Source organism: Suricata suricatta, chromosome 3, assembly GCF_006229205.1.
Source record: "Suricata suricatta isolate VVHF042 chromosome 3, meerkat_22Aug2017_6uvM2_HiC, whole genome shotgun sequence".
Classification (NCBI taxonomy): domain Eukaryota; kingdom Metazoa; phylum Chordata; class Mammalia; order Carnivora; family Herpestidae; genus Suricata; species Suricata suricatta.
In genome coordinates, this window is record NC_043702.1 from 148251500 (window position 1) to 148268915 (window position 17416).

The 17416-nt window shown below is 39.3% G+C and overlaps 1 protein-coding gene across 8 annotated transcripts in view; it reads left to right on the top strand.

Moving 5' to 3' along the window:
* Positions 1-4735: 4735 nt before the first annotated feature.
* PPP1R12B (protein phosphatase 1 regulatory subunit 12B) overlaps positions 4736-17416 on the top strand; it is a 207698-nt gene continuing 195017 nt past the window's right edge. For 3 of the 8 annotated variants that reach the window (XM_029935479.1, XM_029935473.1, XM_029935475.1), the window contains exon 1: positions 4738-5178. In XM_029935479.1, the coding sequence (XP_029791339.1) occupies positions 4888-5178 (291 nt within the window). In that variant the 5' untranslated portion in view covers positions 4738-4887. Of the gene's footprint in view, positions 5179-17416 lie in introns of all 8 variants that reach the window. The other 5 variants (XM_029935481.1, XM_029935474.1, XM_029935472.1 and 2 more) reach the window with 3 other exon arrangements.

The following is a 17416-nucleotide window of genomic DNA, read 5'->3' on the forward strand; positions in this document are numbered from 1 at the left end:
TTTTTTTTTCACATGGAAAATTTTAAAGCTTCAGAGGATACATCAAAGACCAACGGATGAAAGTTAAAGCGGAGCAGAATTTAGTTCAATAAAGCACTGTAGCAATTAGAACCCTGAAGAACAGAACAGGTAAACTTGGGAGGTAGTGAATTCCTTCATCACTGGAAGTGTTCAACTGGAAGTTAATTAGGGATAGTGCAAAAGGCATCCTTGCATTGGGTGGAAGTTTAGAATAGATGACTTTGAGACTTTCTTACAATTCTGAAAGTGTGGTACTACCTGACCAAGGAGAGGGACCTGTTTATGGTGAAGCTGGCCTTGATTTCTCAATGGTTCCTAATCTCCGTGAGTGTGCCTGGATGACTTGGACCTGACTTGAATTTAAACTGCACGATGGAACATGACCAGCCTTTGGGAATACTGTGGGTGGGAAAACAACAACAACAACAATAACACACACACGCACCCCAACCCCTCATTTCACTGCTTTCAGCTCATTGTGTGGCTTTGGAACAGTGGTAGCATAGGAGTAATGGTCAGTATTTCTAAACTTGCAAACAATGTAAGTCTGGGCACTGCAGTAATTTCTGCCTTTAAGTCCAGATTGGTGTTAAGCAGCACCCGGTTCCCGGAGCCCACTGCCTGGTATGTTACCTCTCCTCTGGAGACCCACACATTGACTAGCACTCTGTCAGTGGTTCTACCCCAGGGATCCTCACGTTGGTTGTAAGAATGAATCAACCAAAGTAGCTTATGAAATACAAACATAAGGAGTGTCTGAGGACTGTTCAACCTAATTTCCAGTTCATTCTTGGGGTTTTGCACTTATTGCTAGTACTTACTCATTGTAATGAAGTGTTTTATGGAGTTGGCTGCTTATGTTACTACTGATATTTTGTTTTAATCCCTTCAGTGTTTTTATTTTCTTGCTACCACAACTGTAATTGTATTTCAGTTACAGTTACGTCTTCAGAACTGATATGGTTACTTCCTTAGGTGCTTTTCTGAGAAACAAGTCTTAAATATCTTTTTTTTTAAGTTTATTTATTTATTTTGAGAGAGAGAGAGAGAGAGAGAGAGAGAGAATCCCAAGCAGACCCCGTCTGAGAAATGAGCTTAAAAGCGTCTCTTAAAGGGGCATCTGGGTGGCTCAGGCAGTTGAGCAACCAATTTCCTGATTTCTGCTCAGGTTACGATCCCAGAGTCATGAGGTTGAGCCCCACATTGGGCTCCGTGTAGAGCCTGCTTGGGATTCTTTCTCTCCCTTCCTCTGTCCCTCTTCCCCTCTGGTGTGCTGGCTCGCTCACTCTCTCTCAAATAAAAAATAAAAAAATATTAAAGGTGTCTTTTATAAGAAGCAGGAACTGTGTTGAGTCTGGTGGAAAGGAGAAATGGTATCATAAGACAAGCAAATGCAATTTTGGCAACCAAATTGAAAGATTGAATAAAAGAAAAAAGAGAAAAAGAAGTCCAGGGGCTAAATGTACAGTTTCCACTTGCCCACCAGAGGGAGGTATGTTAACTGGTGAGAAGAGAGGCCAGGCTGAAAAATTTTTGTTAACCATGTGCAGGTGTTACTGTGTTTAAAAAGGAAGTATTCTAATATTGTGATTTATTTTTTTAAGTGTATTGTGGGAAAACTTAACAAAAACTTATCCACACAAGAATATATGTGTATCATAGCTGGCTCACTTAATACATTTAAAAGCAAAAACATTTATATGCAGGATTATTTGTCAGTATTTACTCACTTGAATATAAAATATATTTTCTTTAATATAGAGTATTTTTTTAGTAGATCTAAACTATCATGTTTTTTTAATGGGCTGATTAAATAAGTTTACTTATATATATTCCTGGTTGGGGGAAGATGTTTCAGAAAAACTTACATGATTTTAGTTTTGAAAAACTTTTTTGAGCCATTATATGCAGATTAATTTTGGTTTTTTTTTTTGTGGCATAACTTTTTTTTTTGCCTGAGCCAGTTAAATTAATTGGATTATAATAATTATTACTGCTTTTTGTAATCACATAGCTGAAGATACATTCCTCTCCTTCCAGATAGGTATGCCCTTAAATTATTCAAGGAACTTAGCTACTTATATTTTTCTTCACAATCTCCAAAGAAGGTATTTTATGCTCTAACAGCCTCAGGAAAAGAAAACCAAATAAAATAGATATAGTAAGGAGGTATTACCTGGAACTTCCTAGAATCGAGATTGAATTCTTTCTGTTGAAATTTAAGTTTACCTCTTAGGAATGAAAGGCTTTAACTTGGACTTGCTCAATTTTAGCTTATTTATACAACTGGCACCAGATATTTCTTCTTCCCTGGTTCTGAATGTGAAAATAACACAGCCAAAAGAAATGTAACATTATTGGTCTCTGAACATTTTACCCCAGTTAAAAAATTCTTACTGGAAAACCATTCGGTCAGTAAAATACACAGTTCAATAGTACATGCTTTTTTTGAGGAGCTATTGTGTATCAGGAACATAATATTAAGAAAGTACCCACGGATTGCTGCTGCTCAGAGATGTGCTTCCTGGGATTTCAGCGATTTATATTATGCCAAAACCTTGCCCCTCTCTACTTTTTGGCTTCCATCTAGCTTGGCAGAGTTTAGCTAATGACGGTTTCTTGAAGAGGGTTAAGCATCAAACTGGGTATCCTTTCCTATCTGATATAATATCAGTGTCCCTTTTATCCGATTGGGAGAGTTCTGTTTGAGAGCTTGTGGGAAATTTTAATTATCAGCAAGAGGCTGAGTTGTAATAAGAGGTTCTATATTGACAAGTTACAAAATCTCATACAGAATTTTTAATTGCAATAGATGATGAGGGGTGACAAGTTCTATAGTGACTGTAAATTATTACACAGTAGTAAGGAAAACAAGGCTATATAATGTATATTTTATTACACGACTATTTCATTTTTGTTAAAAAATTTTTTTAATGTTTATTTATTTTTGAGACAGAGAAAGAGACAGAGTGCAATCAGAGTAGGGTTAAAGAGAGAGGGAGACACAGAATCCCAAGTAGGTTCCAGGCTCTGAGCTGTCAGCACAGAACATGATGGAGGCTTGAACTCACCAACTGTGAGATCATGACCTGAGCTGAAGTCAGATGTTTAGCTGACTGAGCCACCCAGGTACCCCTTTATTTATTTTTTAAAGTTATTTAGAGAGAGCGCGTGCATGCACACCAGAGTGAGCAAGGGAGGGGCAGAGAGAGAGAGGTAGAGAACCCCAAGCAGGCTCCATGCTCAGCACAGGGCCCATATCGGGACCTGATCTTACAAATTGTGATATCATGACTTGAACCGAGGTCAAGAGTCGGGCACTTAACTGACTGAGCCACCCAGGTGCCCTTGATTATTAAATGCACATTGTTATTCACTGTTCACAAAGATACCGCAGTAGGACAATTAATATTTATAAAGCATTCAAGAATATGTAATTAAAACATATTGTGGATAAACATGGTATTCTTAAACATAGTATTCTGCATTTGCATGTCACTTTTCATTTAATTCTCAATTCATTTCAGGGGAAGTTGAGGCAACCACAAATGTTCACAATGGAATATAATAAAGTTTCCCTTTACAATGACCTAATCAGTTTTGTAATAATGTTTAATGAAAAATTTTAAACATACAGAAGACTATTTAAAAACAGACAGAACCTAATAATTGCATATCGTCTCTTTCATTATGGACACCACAGTTTAATTATATTTTGTCCAGGGCTAAGGCCCTGGGGGTATAGGCATTAAATCAGGCTTACAGGTTTTATAACCAAGTTCACTGTGAGTATGAGAATGTCCTGTTTGCCGCCTAAGGAGTTTAGTATGCCCCACAGTTGTCTTTTTGTAACTTTGCAGGGGAAAATCATGGAAGACAAAGCATCCACTCTGTCTCTTAAGAATTTAAGACACATGATAAAGGTAGAGGAGGAGGGAGTAAGGGAAATTAATATTTATTGTGAGTGGATATGTGTCAAGTATAGAACAGGTATCCTTGCATGTGTTACTTGATCCACAGGACTATTCCCACTTTACAAAAAAAGAAATAGGCTGAGAAATCAAGTAACTTGTTTAGGGATGTGAATTTAATTTGAATTGAAAGTTTATATTCTTTCCACTATCATGGGATCTATCCGTTCCTGGATCTGTTTAGGGCCTAGAATCTAAGTGTCTTGTTCAAAGAATTGATTTATAATATGTACCACTGTATATGTATCCATGTTCCTCCTTCCCATGCACATTTAGGTTTACTGTGATTAATACATATTAATGTATTACACGTTATAATGTAAATAAAACTCTAAATTTAGAACCACGGCATAGATTTGAGTCTTTCGGGTACTTTGTCTAGTTTTCCCCAACAGAAAATAGAAATAATTACTGCCTCTTCTGCACTTCAAAGGACTGATGTGATAATCAGGGAGCCAAGATTAGGCAGCCGTCACAACAAGAATAAACTACAATTCCCAAAATGCCCAAAGAGACTGACGCCGGTCCAGGAAACAATTCCAGCTTTAGGGCAAAGGTGACCCTTCTGGGTCCCGCGGCTAAGTAGGGAGAGCCGGTCCTCGCCTCTTCAATGATGCATCCAGGGATTTGTAGTTCCCTCAAGGCCATGGCCTGCCCTTTGGGCCCGTCTCTTACTACAAGTCCCGTGATGACCCGAGGCGCGGGCAACGCCTGCGTGCTGAAGCCGAGGGAGCGTGCGGGCGGTGCTAGTAGCGGGAGGAGTAAAGATGGCGGTGCGGGGGTCTCCGCCTTCTGCTCCCGGCTAAAGCGCTCTGAGGGAAGCGGCAGCGGCAACTGGGGCAGCAGTAGCAATCCAGTGGTGGTAGTTTCAGCAGTGGCTGCTGAGGCCGGAGCAATGGCGGAGCTGGAGCACCTGGGCGGGAAGCGGGCGGAGTCGGCGCGAATGCGGCGGGCTGAGCAGCTTCGGCGCTGGCGGGGCTCGCTGACAGAGCAGGAACCCGCGGAGCGACGAGGCACCGGGCGGCAGCCGCAGACTCGTCGCGGGAGCCCAAGAGTCCGCTTCGAGGACGGCGCTGTCTTCCTGGCCGCTTGCTCTAGCGGGGACACCGACGAGGTGAAAAAGCTTCTGGCGAGAGGTGCAGACATCAACACGGTCAACGTGGACGGTTTGACAGCCCTGCACCAGGTAACTCCTTTTCCAATTTTATAGGCGTCCACTCCCCTACACATGAACCTGTGACCCCTACGTAGGGCTGCCCATGGAGAGTGTTAGTGTCACCGACGAGCCCTCCTGGCGCGGACACTGGTCCTTTGGGGCTAGTCGGTTTCATTCTTGGCCAGCTTCCTCCACGAATCAAGTCTTTTTCAGACCCTAGGGTCTCTACCTTGAAGGAATAGTGTCACCTGGCTGCCTGGTCAGTGTTTGTATTTCCCTCCACCTACTTGAGTTGTCATGGTTACTGATGATTTGGTCTCTGGTGTTATCCTTATAGATTAGCCTTCTTCACGCTGTCCGGTCGGCGTGCGTGTATATATACCATGGCACTCAGATTAAGCATAGTCAATGTCACTTGTCTGATGCCTTCTCAGAAAATTCAGTTTTCTGTTTGTGTGACGCTATTATAAAATATCTTAGATCAGAGAGTAAACCCCTCTGTTGGGTTAAGGCCAGCAGAGCTTCTGAAACCACACCTCTTGTTTTGCTGGTTTGTAGCGATTCAGAAACAGTTTGTGTCTCCTGCAGGCTCCTCGAACACTCCTGACCTCATTGTTGTCTGTCTTCTTGGGAGCATTACCTTCCTAAGAGCTTCCTATGGAGAACCAACCTACTGAATCACTTATGTTTGCTTGATACTTGTGGAATAGCCTTTTTCTCTTCTTTTTTCTTAAAGCTTTCTATAGAAATCATTTACCCTGTCTATAGCTATGGTATATGGATTGTGGATAATTTAACACTGCTGCGCTTGGTAATGACACTTTTACTTCTCTCGTCTTATGCAACAATATTCTTACTTATGCAGTCATGGTCACTATATACCGACTGTCATAACTAAGTCCACTCTCCCTCCTCAGATGGAACTTCATCAGTTATTTTGGTGAGCTGAGAGTGGGGCACCCACTCTTCATCTTTCTTAGTTTTCTTTTTCTGCTATGTGTGCAAAGTGAAAGTGTGCGCATGAGAATCCACTTCTAAATAATTATTCAATTTTGTGTCATACCACTTCACTGCATGTATCAGCCAATAGCTTAGCATTATTTCTTCCCGTGTTTGCAACCTTCTCTCTCAGACAGAGGAACCTTCTCTTTTTTTCATCCTATCTGTATGTTTTATTTTACTGCTATCACAGTGCCCCACCTAGGGTAGCAACCAACGTTTGCTGTTTAAAAATTCTTTCATATGTCTTTCCCCTGTATGAATCTTGGCAGTGATTCTTGAAGTAGGTGTGGCAAGTAGTGTTACAATTCCCATTTTACAGATGAGGAATCTGAAGCTCAGAAAACTGTTACTTGTGCAAGATTAGGAAGGAGAGAAGTTGCGCTTAGGCATGGATTTTTCAGCCTTAAATTCCAGAGCTTTCTATCTCACCTAATAAGGAGCTGAGTATAAATAAGATGGATGCTAAGAGGACCATATTCATTATTTTAAGTTTCTGAACTCTTTGAGAAGGTGAATTTTTATTTAGGAGATTGAGATCTAGGTTCTGGAAAGAACCATTTCATGGGTTTATAGATGATAGAGAAATAGAATCCAGTTTTTCTGGTCCCTGTCTTCCTTTATTGAATCATGATTCTATCAAAGTAGTTTTCTTTGGGAACAGTAGCCCTGTTTCTTCTAAGATGACTCTGCTATCTGAACCTGGTCCATACCGTACGCACTTTAATAATGCCCTGAGAAAAGCACCTACTTTGACGTCACTCTGGTAGATCTCCTTCTCATACTAGGTAACCACTTTTCTACTCCCTTCTCCTGAGACTGACCTTCTAGGTGCCTTTCCTTCTGCCTTACCCACCCTCCCAGATTGTGAAGTACAACTTCTTTCACTTAATATGCTCTTCACATTCAGTAATCCTTTGAAATAGGAGAGGAAGGAGATGACAGCTATGAGTCGTGTTTGTTTGTTTGTTTGTTTTAAACACCTACATATGCAATATAGGCGTTCTTCTCTCTTTATAGGGCTGGCAATGAGTTGAATTGTATAGGTTTACTCAATATTAGACAAATTCAGCTAAAGATTAAGCTGCTTGAAGATTTGAGGCCAAACAAATCTTCTTTTGAGAAACCATCTCTTTGTTCGAATCAAGACAAGGGGCCTTTATTGGCTCAGGAATTCTTTTACAAGTCAGTTTCCGTACAGTGACAGTATGTTTCTCCATGATCTGAAGAACTCTTAAGGTGTAAAAGGTTATATTCAAAATGTGAGACTGGAGCCGCCAGTAGCTGAACAGCTGACTCTGACTGTCCTTCTGTGAAATGGAGAGTGGTACAATTATCTGAATTATTTAGTTAAACTATCCATCTGTTATATATGCACAATATGAATTATCAGGATAATTGCTTTCTTTCTCCCTCTTGTTTGGCCATGGCCTCTTGACCAACTATGAATTGCCATCTTGGCGTGTTAAAAGAAACCCCCGGATGATACTGGTGGTTGGTTTTTTTCCTTCCCCCACAAGGTCACAGTAGATGATTTACACTTCAGGTTGTGGTGCCTTGATGCTACTTTTGACTTAGAGACCTTTTTTTCTTGGCAGCCTTTGCATAGGCCACGAGGTGCTTGAGTCAATGATAAGCTCCTGGGGGCCTATTAATAATACTTGAAATAGACTGAGGTAAGAAATATCTCAAAGGTTAGACCTTCTCTGATGAAAGCCTTGGGGACTGATACAGACTAACTAAACTTCTGCATAAATTGTATATGCCTTTAGTATCCCAGGGTCATCAATGAAAAAGACTTTAATCTGATTATATAATCCTTGAAAGCATTTCTTTGCTCACACAGGAATTACCATTTCATTTATGTATATACACTATTGGCTATTGGGCATGAAGTGTGGGTCAGTCTGTATGCAGTGTTACTTCTTGAAATTTATTTTTATTTATTTATTTCTCAAGGTTGACTATTATCGCCTATCTTGGTATCCTATAGTATTATGATCTTGGGTGCTCTAGATCTAAATATAGGCTCTTAAAACTGTATCTACCAAATTGTTGGGCTGCTGTAAGAGGCAGTGGTTGCTTTCAGAAAGGAGATTTTCTGGGATTTTTTAGAATAAATGCCTGCTTATTTCTTCAAAATATATTTTATTGGGACTTATATCTGTGTTGGGTGTAGTGGATACTAATGTCAGTCCACATAGAGACTGGAATGAGTCTATACTGACTCAGAAACTCAGGTTGGTTTTGTAATGGTCTCAGAGTTCAAGTTTGGACCCTCAGGGACATCCCAGACTGGAATTCAACTCCTAGTATTTTCTGTTATTCTAGGGCTTCCTCAATCTGACCTGTAGCTTCAGGGAGATTATAATTATCTATTTCTTTGGAAGAAAGGTGGAGATAGAGACAGATGAGGAGGGAAGGAGGATAGGCAGAACAATTTATATTCAGAGTGACACAGGGTAAGACAGAAGACTAAGATGATAATGAGTTCAATTCAGTATAAAATAGTATGTATGTGTGCCGATAGGTATGGTGAAATAAAATGTGTGTGTGTTATTTTAAAGTAATCTCGGGGTGCCTGGGTAGCTCAGTCAGTTAAGTGTCGGACTTTGGCTCAGGTCATGATCTCACGGTTCATGGGTTTGAGCCCTGCATCAGACTCTGCACAGACCATGTGGAGCCTGCTTGGGATTCTCTCTCGCCGTCTCTCTGCCCCTCCCTTGCTTGAGCTCTCTCTCTTCCTCAAAATAAAGAAATAAATTAAAAAAAAATAAACTAAGGGGCGCCTGGGTGGCTCAGTCAGTTAAGTATCTGACTCTTGATTTCAGCTCAGGTCATGATCTCACAGTTCATGAGATCTAGCCACATGTCAGGGTTTCTGCTGACAGTACCTGCTTGGGATTCTCTCATTCTCTGCTCCTACCCCACATGCTCTCTTTCTCTCTATCAAGTAAATAAACAAAAAACAAATAAGATCATCTCTATGCCAAATGTAGGGCTCAAATCCATGACCTCAAGATCAAGAGTCACATGCTCTATGGACTTGTATTCTTGTGCTTGTAAAACTTGTATTCTTAACCCTTTCTCTCTCTCTCTCTCTCTCCTGTCTCTCTCTCTCTTCTTCTTCCTCTTCTTCTTCTTCTTCTTCTTCTTCTTCTTCTTCTTCTTCTTCTTTTTTTACATTCATTTATTTTTGAGAGAGCACAAGGGGAGGAGGGGCAGAGAGAGAGGGATACACAGAATCCAAAGCAGGCTCCAGGCTCCGAGCTGTCAGCATGGGTCTTGACATGGGTCTCGAACTCATGAACCATGAAATCATGACCTGAGTTGAAGTTGGACGCTTAACCGACTGGGCTATCCAGGCGCCCCTTAACCCTTTCTCTTTTATTCCAAGCTCATTGCTTATTTCTCTTACAGTTCCATCAGTGAAATGACTTTGCCTTACCCTATATATTGATAAATTCTGCTTAGTGTAAGGACCCAAGGCAATATGGGATTAAGAAAATCCTATTGGCTTCTTCATTATTGTGGATCTAGAACATTCATCCTGAGTCATTTTAATAGTTTACCTCTTCAGATTGGTTGATATAATGCATCAGGCTATGTTGGGCACCTGGCCCCTTGCCTTATGAGTATTAGTCCCAAGTTTCCATGCCATAGTGGACCTCAGACACAGATTTGAAAAATAGGCTTATTTTTATGGTGGGGTATTTTTTCGTTTTATGTTTTGAGTACAGATGCAAGTAACTTTTACTTGTTTCCTAGCCAAATTTTTGTTGCCCTGTTCTTAAAGTCCTTTAGAGTAGCTATATGTTACCATTTGGGTTTATAGAATCTCCTCTGTGAATATTTTTAAATAGGCAAGTTGACAGTGTGTGTAGTTTAAGCATAATTCTGCTGAAGGTATGTATAAAGTTGGACAGGTCTTGGTGGTAAATTAACATGAAGTCATTTCTTGCCTTTTTTTATTTTTAAATATTTTTAAAATTAAAGGATATATACAGTACAATTCACCTTTTTTACATGTAGGGTTCTGTGAGTTGTGACAAATGCATGCAATTGTGTAACCACCACTACAATCAAGATATAGAGTATTATTGTTATCTCCAAGATTTCTTTGTGCTTCTCATAGCCAACTCCTCCTCCCACCCCCAGCCCATGACGGTCATTCATCCACATTCTGTTCCCATAACCACAGTGCCATATAGATGAATCATACAGCATGAAGCCATTTGAATCTGGCTGCTTTCATTTGCTAGAATGCCTTGACATTCATCCATTTTGTTGCATGTGTCAGTAGCTCACTGGTCTTTATTGCTGAGTGGTAGTTCAGCATATGGAAGTACTACAGTTTATCCATTCACCAGTTGAAGGACATTGGATTATTTCCAGTTTTGGGTAATAATGAATAAAACTGCCAGAAACATTTGCATACACATTTTTATGTGGATATGTTTCATTTCAGTTTGGTTAAAGCAATGGGGTAACTGAGTCATGTGGCAATGAACGTTAAAAGAAACGTCCAAACTTCTTTAAAAATTTTTTTTCATTTTATTTATTTTTGAGAGACAGAGTGTGAACAGGGGAGGGGCAGAGAGAAAAAGAGACACAGAATCTGAAGCAGGCTCCAGGCTCTGAGCTAGAGATCAGCACAGAGCCCGACGTGGGGCTTGAACCCATGAACCATGAGATCATGACCTGAGCTGACTGAGCCACCCGGGAGCCCTGAAACTGCCAAGCTTCTTTAGTGGCTTTACCATTTTGCATTCCAACTAGCAATGTATGATTTCTGGTTGCTTCATCTTTTCTGTACTTGGTGTTATCTCTTTATTTATGCTCTTTCTAATAGTTACATAGTGATAAGTCAGTTTTAATGACTGTAGTAATAATAGTAGTAACAGCAGCCATAGTAGTTAGTAGTAGTTACTGTAATGCCCCTTATGTGGTATTTACACTGAGCCAAGGACTAAGTTCTTTTAATATATTAAGTTGTGTGTAATACTTAAAACAGCTCATGAGTAAGGTATTTTTTTAGTATTATTGTCTGGATTTTATAGAGATAGGGAAACTGAGACACTGCCCATGGTCACACAGATAGTAAATGTCAGAGTTAGAATTTATTTGAGCCCAGGCTCTTAACTCTAGAGTCCATGTTCTTAACTATATATTGCTGGACTAAATTGCCTCTCATTCTTAAAAAAAAATTAGAAAATAAAATTATAAAAAAATGTGAAAGTGATTTAAAATCAGGCTAGTTGGAGATATATACTATTAACATTTTAGTGTATTCCTTTTCGGATTTCTTTTTTAACACTATATTGAGTTTATATGTATGTGTGTGAGAACATATTTACAAAGTTGGTATCATACACTGTCTCCTGATTTTTTTCACTTAATTTTCCTTGTAATTTTTTCCTATATCATTAAATATGCTTTGAAAGTAAAGTTTTGACGTTTGAATAATATGTCATCTTTGGATATGGTATTATCTTCCTTGTGAGAGGTTATATTAGATTGTTAATTTAGTGCTAATATTGAATATCTAATAACAGATTGTAAGTCTTTGCTAAAGTGTATGTTTGTTGATAGGTATAGTTTCTGCCTTCAAGGAACTCTTAGCCTGGTTTGAAGATAGATAAATTAAAAAAATTAGTTTTAGAGTGATAATTTCTATGGTAAAAGGCAAAAATGCACTTCTAAGTGGAGGGGCAAAGGAAGGCAGTCCATGATGCAGCAGCAATGTGGGCAGAGAAATAGGAGTCAGTACGGTGTGCAGGCAGAGGGGACACAGGGGGAGTCCTAATGGATCCATTTGGAGGGTTAGGGAAGGGGTGAGGATAACATCCTAGAGGACTTTGAACATCAAACACTATGTCAAGAGTGCTTCCGTAGCAGAAGACTCTGGGGAGTTAACCTAACCAAGGCAGCATTAAGGAATATGAAGCTGCATTTGGATTTCAGAATGAATGGAAGGACACAGATGAAAGAACCAGCTGAGGGTGAGGGGCACCTGGGTGGCTCAGTTGGTTAAGCATCCTACTCTTGGTTTCTGCTCAGGTCATGGTTTCAGAGTTCGTGAGTTCAAGCCCCATATTGGGCTTTTCACTGATAGCCCGGAGCCTGCTTGGGATTCATTCTCATTCTCTCTCTCTCTATCTCTCTCTCTCTCTCTCTCTCTCTCTCTCTCTCTCTCTCTTTCTCTCTCTCTCTCTCTCTCTCTCTCTCTCTCTCTCTCTCTCTCTGTCTTTTCCTTCCCCCTTCAAAATAAATTAATAAGCTTAAAAAGAAAGAAAGAAAGAAAGAACCAGCTGAGAGAATGGAGATGAGAAAGGAAAGAACAATACAGTTCTAGCCTGTGAGTCTGAAAAATTTTTGTTATTCAGATGGTTATAGGAGTCAGTCCTGTTTTGGACTGAGGAGCTCTGAAGACATCCAAGTAGAAATATCATATTTGTGATTCAAGGGTAGTCATCACCTCCCTGTCTAGGCTCCACTCCCCTCATACTTAAAATGAGAGAGTTGGATATTAGCATAAAGGTGAGAGTTGAAGCAGTGGGTGTGGAAGAGGAAAGGAGAAAATATAAAAGAACAAAAAACACAATTTAGGTGGTAGGCAGAAGATGCAGGGTTCCAATTAGAGCCATAGGAGCGCGTGCTCGGCTGCCTAATGCCCCCTCAAAGATGTCCATGGCCTAATCCCCATAACCTGTAAATATGTTACTTTGTATGGAAAAAGGGACTTTGTAGATGTGATTAAGTTTAGGGTCTTGAAATGGGCAGATTATCTTGGATTATCTAGATGAGTACAATGTAATCACAATGTCTTTATAGGAGGGAGGCAGGCAGGAGAACAGAGTCAATAGAAGATGTGAGGATAGAAGCAAGAGACTCGAGTGATTTGAGGAAGGGGCTATGAGCCAAGAAATGCATGCAGCCTCTGAAAAAGGCAAAAGAAATGGAGTCTCCCCTGAGTCTCAAGGAGAGACAGGCCCTGCCAAAAACTTGATTTTAGCCCAGTGAGACCGAGTTCAGACTTCTGATCTACAGATCTGTAAGATAATAAGTATGTGGTTTTAAGCTACTAAATTAAAAATAAAAAATTTTTAACATTTGTTTATTTTTGAGAGACAGAGCATGAGCAGGGGAAACGCAGAGAGAGAGAGGGAAACACAGAATTCAAAGCAGGCTTCAGGGTCTTAGCTATCAGCACCGAGCCTCACGCAGGGCTTGAACCCACCAATTGTGAGATCATGACTTGAAAGGAAGTTGGATGCTTACCTGGCTGAGCCACCCAGGTGCCCTAAAGTAATAATTTGTGGCAATTTATTACACCAGCAATAGGATATTAATACAGAGGAGAACCAAGAAAGCACAGTGGTATTGAGGAGCTTCAAGGAGTGGATGGTCAATAATATGAGAGGAAATTGAGGAGAAGACCAAAACAAAACAAAAACAAAAACTGTTGGACTTGGTGATATATAACCATTAAAGAGAAGTTTCAATAGAAGGTTGTTTTTGAGGGCTTTTGTGGAGATTTTGTGAAGTTTTTTCATATTAAGGGTAACTTAAGTTAATCTTTTTGTTGATTTTGGGAGGGAAAATAGATCTGCCACCAATATAATTCCAACTGTAAATTAGGACCCAAAATATGTGATAAGCTTCCTAAGAAGCTGGCTTTTGGCTAGTTCAAAATAATGAAAATGGTTTCCTTATTTATGAGTAAAGAATATTTTAGAATATTAAATGTGACACTGGAGCCCAAAGGTTTTATTCTTATTACTGAAGAGCTGATTAGCTAGTTGAGATTATTTTATTTCCTAGTTCTGGTTTGGCCCATTCCCCACACATTAGTGCGGGCAGCCTTAGGAGAGCAGTATTAGGGAGATTAGTACCAATAACAGTTTCTTCTGCCATTTAGTCTTTCACATTCATTTGTTGAATCTCTACTCTGGGCCGACCTCTGTGCTTCTTGTTACTTGTTACTTAGCAGTTGATACATTTTAGAAATGAACTAGAATTTTGGAAATGCTCTCCAGAATAGCTGGTTCTTATTATCATTTATAATAGGAAACTGGCGACATCGTGATTTTCTGTTTTAGCCTTTTGGCTCTTGGGTATTTCATTCATTTATATTTGTGATTATTTTCATCTGTGCTTGTGGATTCATATGCTTATACCTAAAGATGGTGAAAAATGGAAGTTTGGGGTCTTTAATATATCTTTATATTTCAACATTGTAATAATAAATCCAGATTAATGACTTGACCCAGAATTTTATATAGAGCAAGGAATTGAAACCTCATTTGGATTGCTAGTAAGTTAGTTAACTTGGGGCAGGGGATGTGTTGGGGATTTCCTCCCTGCTTTTGAAGTGTTATTGATTGATTGATTCATTGATTGAGAGAGAGACCAGGAGTGTGTGTAGTGGGAGAGGGGGAGAGAGAAAAGGAGAGAGAATCAGCATGAGGCTGACCTGGGGTTCCATCTCACCATGGTGAGATCACGACCTGCGCCAAAATCAAGATTCAGACACCTTACAAGAGCCACCCAGGCACCCCTGACGTGTAATGTAAAAACTTGTTTTTTAAATCTTAGATTTTATTTATTTTATTTTTATTTTTATGAATTTAAAGATTTTGTTTTTAATTTAAATCCAAGTTAGTTAACATATAGTGTAATAATGGTTTCAGGAGTAGAATTTAATGATGCATCACTTATAACATGTTAACACCCCATATGCATACCTACAAGTGTCTTCCTTAATGCCTATCATCCATTTAGCCCATCCCCTGACCCAACACCCCTCCAGCAACCCTGTTTGTTCTCTGTATTTTATTTTTTATTTTTATTTTAAAAGTTTTTTAAATGTTTACTTACTTTTGGGAGAGACACAGAGTGTGAAGGGGGGAGAGGCAGAGAGAGAGAAAGAGTGGGAGAGAGGGAGAGGGAGGGAGACACAGAATCGGAAGCACGCTCCAGGCCCTGAGCTGTCAGCATAGAGCCTGATGTGGGGCTCAAACTCATAAACCATGAGATCATGACCTGAGCTGAAGTCTGACACTTAACCAACTGAGCCACCCTGGCACCCCTGTTCTCTGTATTTTAGAGTCTTATGGTTTGATTCCCTCTCTGTTTTTATCTTATTTTTCCTTCCCTTTCCCTATGTGCATCTGTTTTGTTTCTTAAATTCCACATATGAGTAAAATCATATATTTATCTTTCTCTGACTGATTTATTTCACCTAGCACAATACATTCTAGTTCCATCCATGGTGTTGCAAATGACTAGATTTCATTCTTTTTTGATTGCTGAGTAATATTCCTGTGGTGTGTGTGTGTGTGTGTGTGTGTGTGTGTGTGTGTGCATTTAAGTAATCTCTGTACCCATCGTGGGGCTTGAACTCACAATCCAGAGATCAAGAGTTGCACACTCTACCAACTGAGCCAGCCAGGTGACCCTTAAATCTATGATTTTAGATTGTAACCAGTTTGAGTAAATTTGGGGGGCTTCAAGTTTTATCAGGCCATGATGAGTTTATATGCATTTCATGAGTCAATTTAATTGAATCCTTAGTTCTTAATATTGAAAATTGATTTGCATGTGGTTTCTAATAGAATATTGTAGTACACTCTAGTTAAGGGATGGATTTGTGAAAGAATTTAGAGAAGATTTTGTACCTAGTATCTTAAACATTGTCATACTGTAGCAATCTTTTGGAATTATATTTGAATGCAATTTGGGGAAAGTATTTTATATTGCCATGCTCTGAATATCCATCTATGATATATATGGTATACAAGTTGCCTGTTACATATGAATTTTTGGTCTAGTGACCCACTTCCTTTTTATTTTTTAGAAAGCTTTTTAATTGAGGCACCTGGGTGGCTCAATCCGGCAAGCATCTGACTTCACCCCAGATCAGGGTCTCATGGTTTGTGAGTTCAAACCTCACATCAGGCTCTGTGCTGACAGCCTGGAGCCTGCTTTGGTTTTTGTGTCCCCCTTTCTCTCTGCCCCTCCCCTGCTCATACTCTGTCTCTGTCTCTCTTAAAAAAAAATAAACATTTTTAAAAATTAAAAAAACTTTTATTATAGACTATTTCAAATATAAAAGTAAAGAGAATAGTATAAATGAATTTTCAAAACTTATCAACTAGGGCCCCCTGGGTGGCTCAGTTAGTTAAGCATCTGGCTCTTGGTTTCAACTCAGGTGATCTCATGCTTTGTGGATTCAAGACCCACGTCAGACTCCGTGGCCTGCTTGGGATTCTCTCTCTGTGCCACTCTCCCTTCTCAAAACAAAAACAAAAACAAAACCTCAAAAACATCAACTTATGGCCAATCTTATTTTATTTATAGGTCTTTTCTCCTCATCCCCAATATACTGGATTATTTTACAGCCAATCCTAGATATAACATACTTTGCTTGTCAATATTTCAGTACAGATATATAAAACATCGGAATGTAATAAAAACAATCACAATCTCTTTACACACCTGAAAATTGAATACTTACTTTCTAAAATTATAAAATATTCAGTATTGTTTAAATTTCCCTGATGGTTCATGGATTTTTTTTTATAGTTGTTTTATTTAAATTAGGATTTACATAAAGTTTGCATTGGTTCATATGTACCTTAAGACTCTCTTAATCTATAGTTCCCTCTTCACTTTTTTCTCTGCATCTTATTTGTTGAAAAGCAGGGTTGTTTGTAGTATGATTTCCCACAATCTGGATTTTGCTGACTGTATGCTTGTAGTGTTAACATGTTCCTTTGTCTCCTGTATTTTCTGTAAACTGGTAATCAGATCTAGAGATTTGATCTGATTCAGATTTGAATTTTTTGGTAAGACTACATCATGGGTGGTGGTGTATATTTCTCTCAGGGTGTGCATAATATCTAGTTATCTCTCTCCTTGTGGTTTAATGGCATTGGGCGCCTAACAGAATTTTGACATTTCAAGCCAGTCGTGACCAGACCTGAATTTTAGGAATTAATTCATTCTTTTAATTATCATCACATTCTCTTGTGCTCACCCTCCCTCTAAGTGGGATACCAATGATCAAATAATGTAAATTGTGAGCATTGTGAATAAAATGGTTGATATAGGTAAAGTATATTGACTGTTGGAAGGCTTGATGTGTTACTCTGTGAATTTAGGTTAGTACCCTTCATGTGTAAGTATTTGTCAGTGATGATCACAATGGAGTAAACTTTCTCTGTATCACCTTTCATATTGGTTTCATTAACTCTCAAACGAAGTT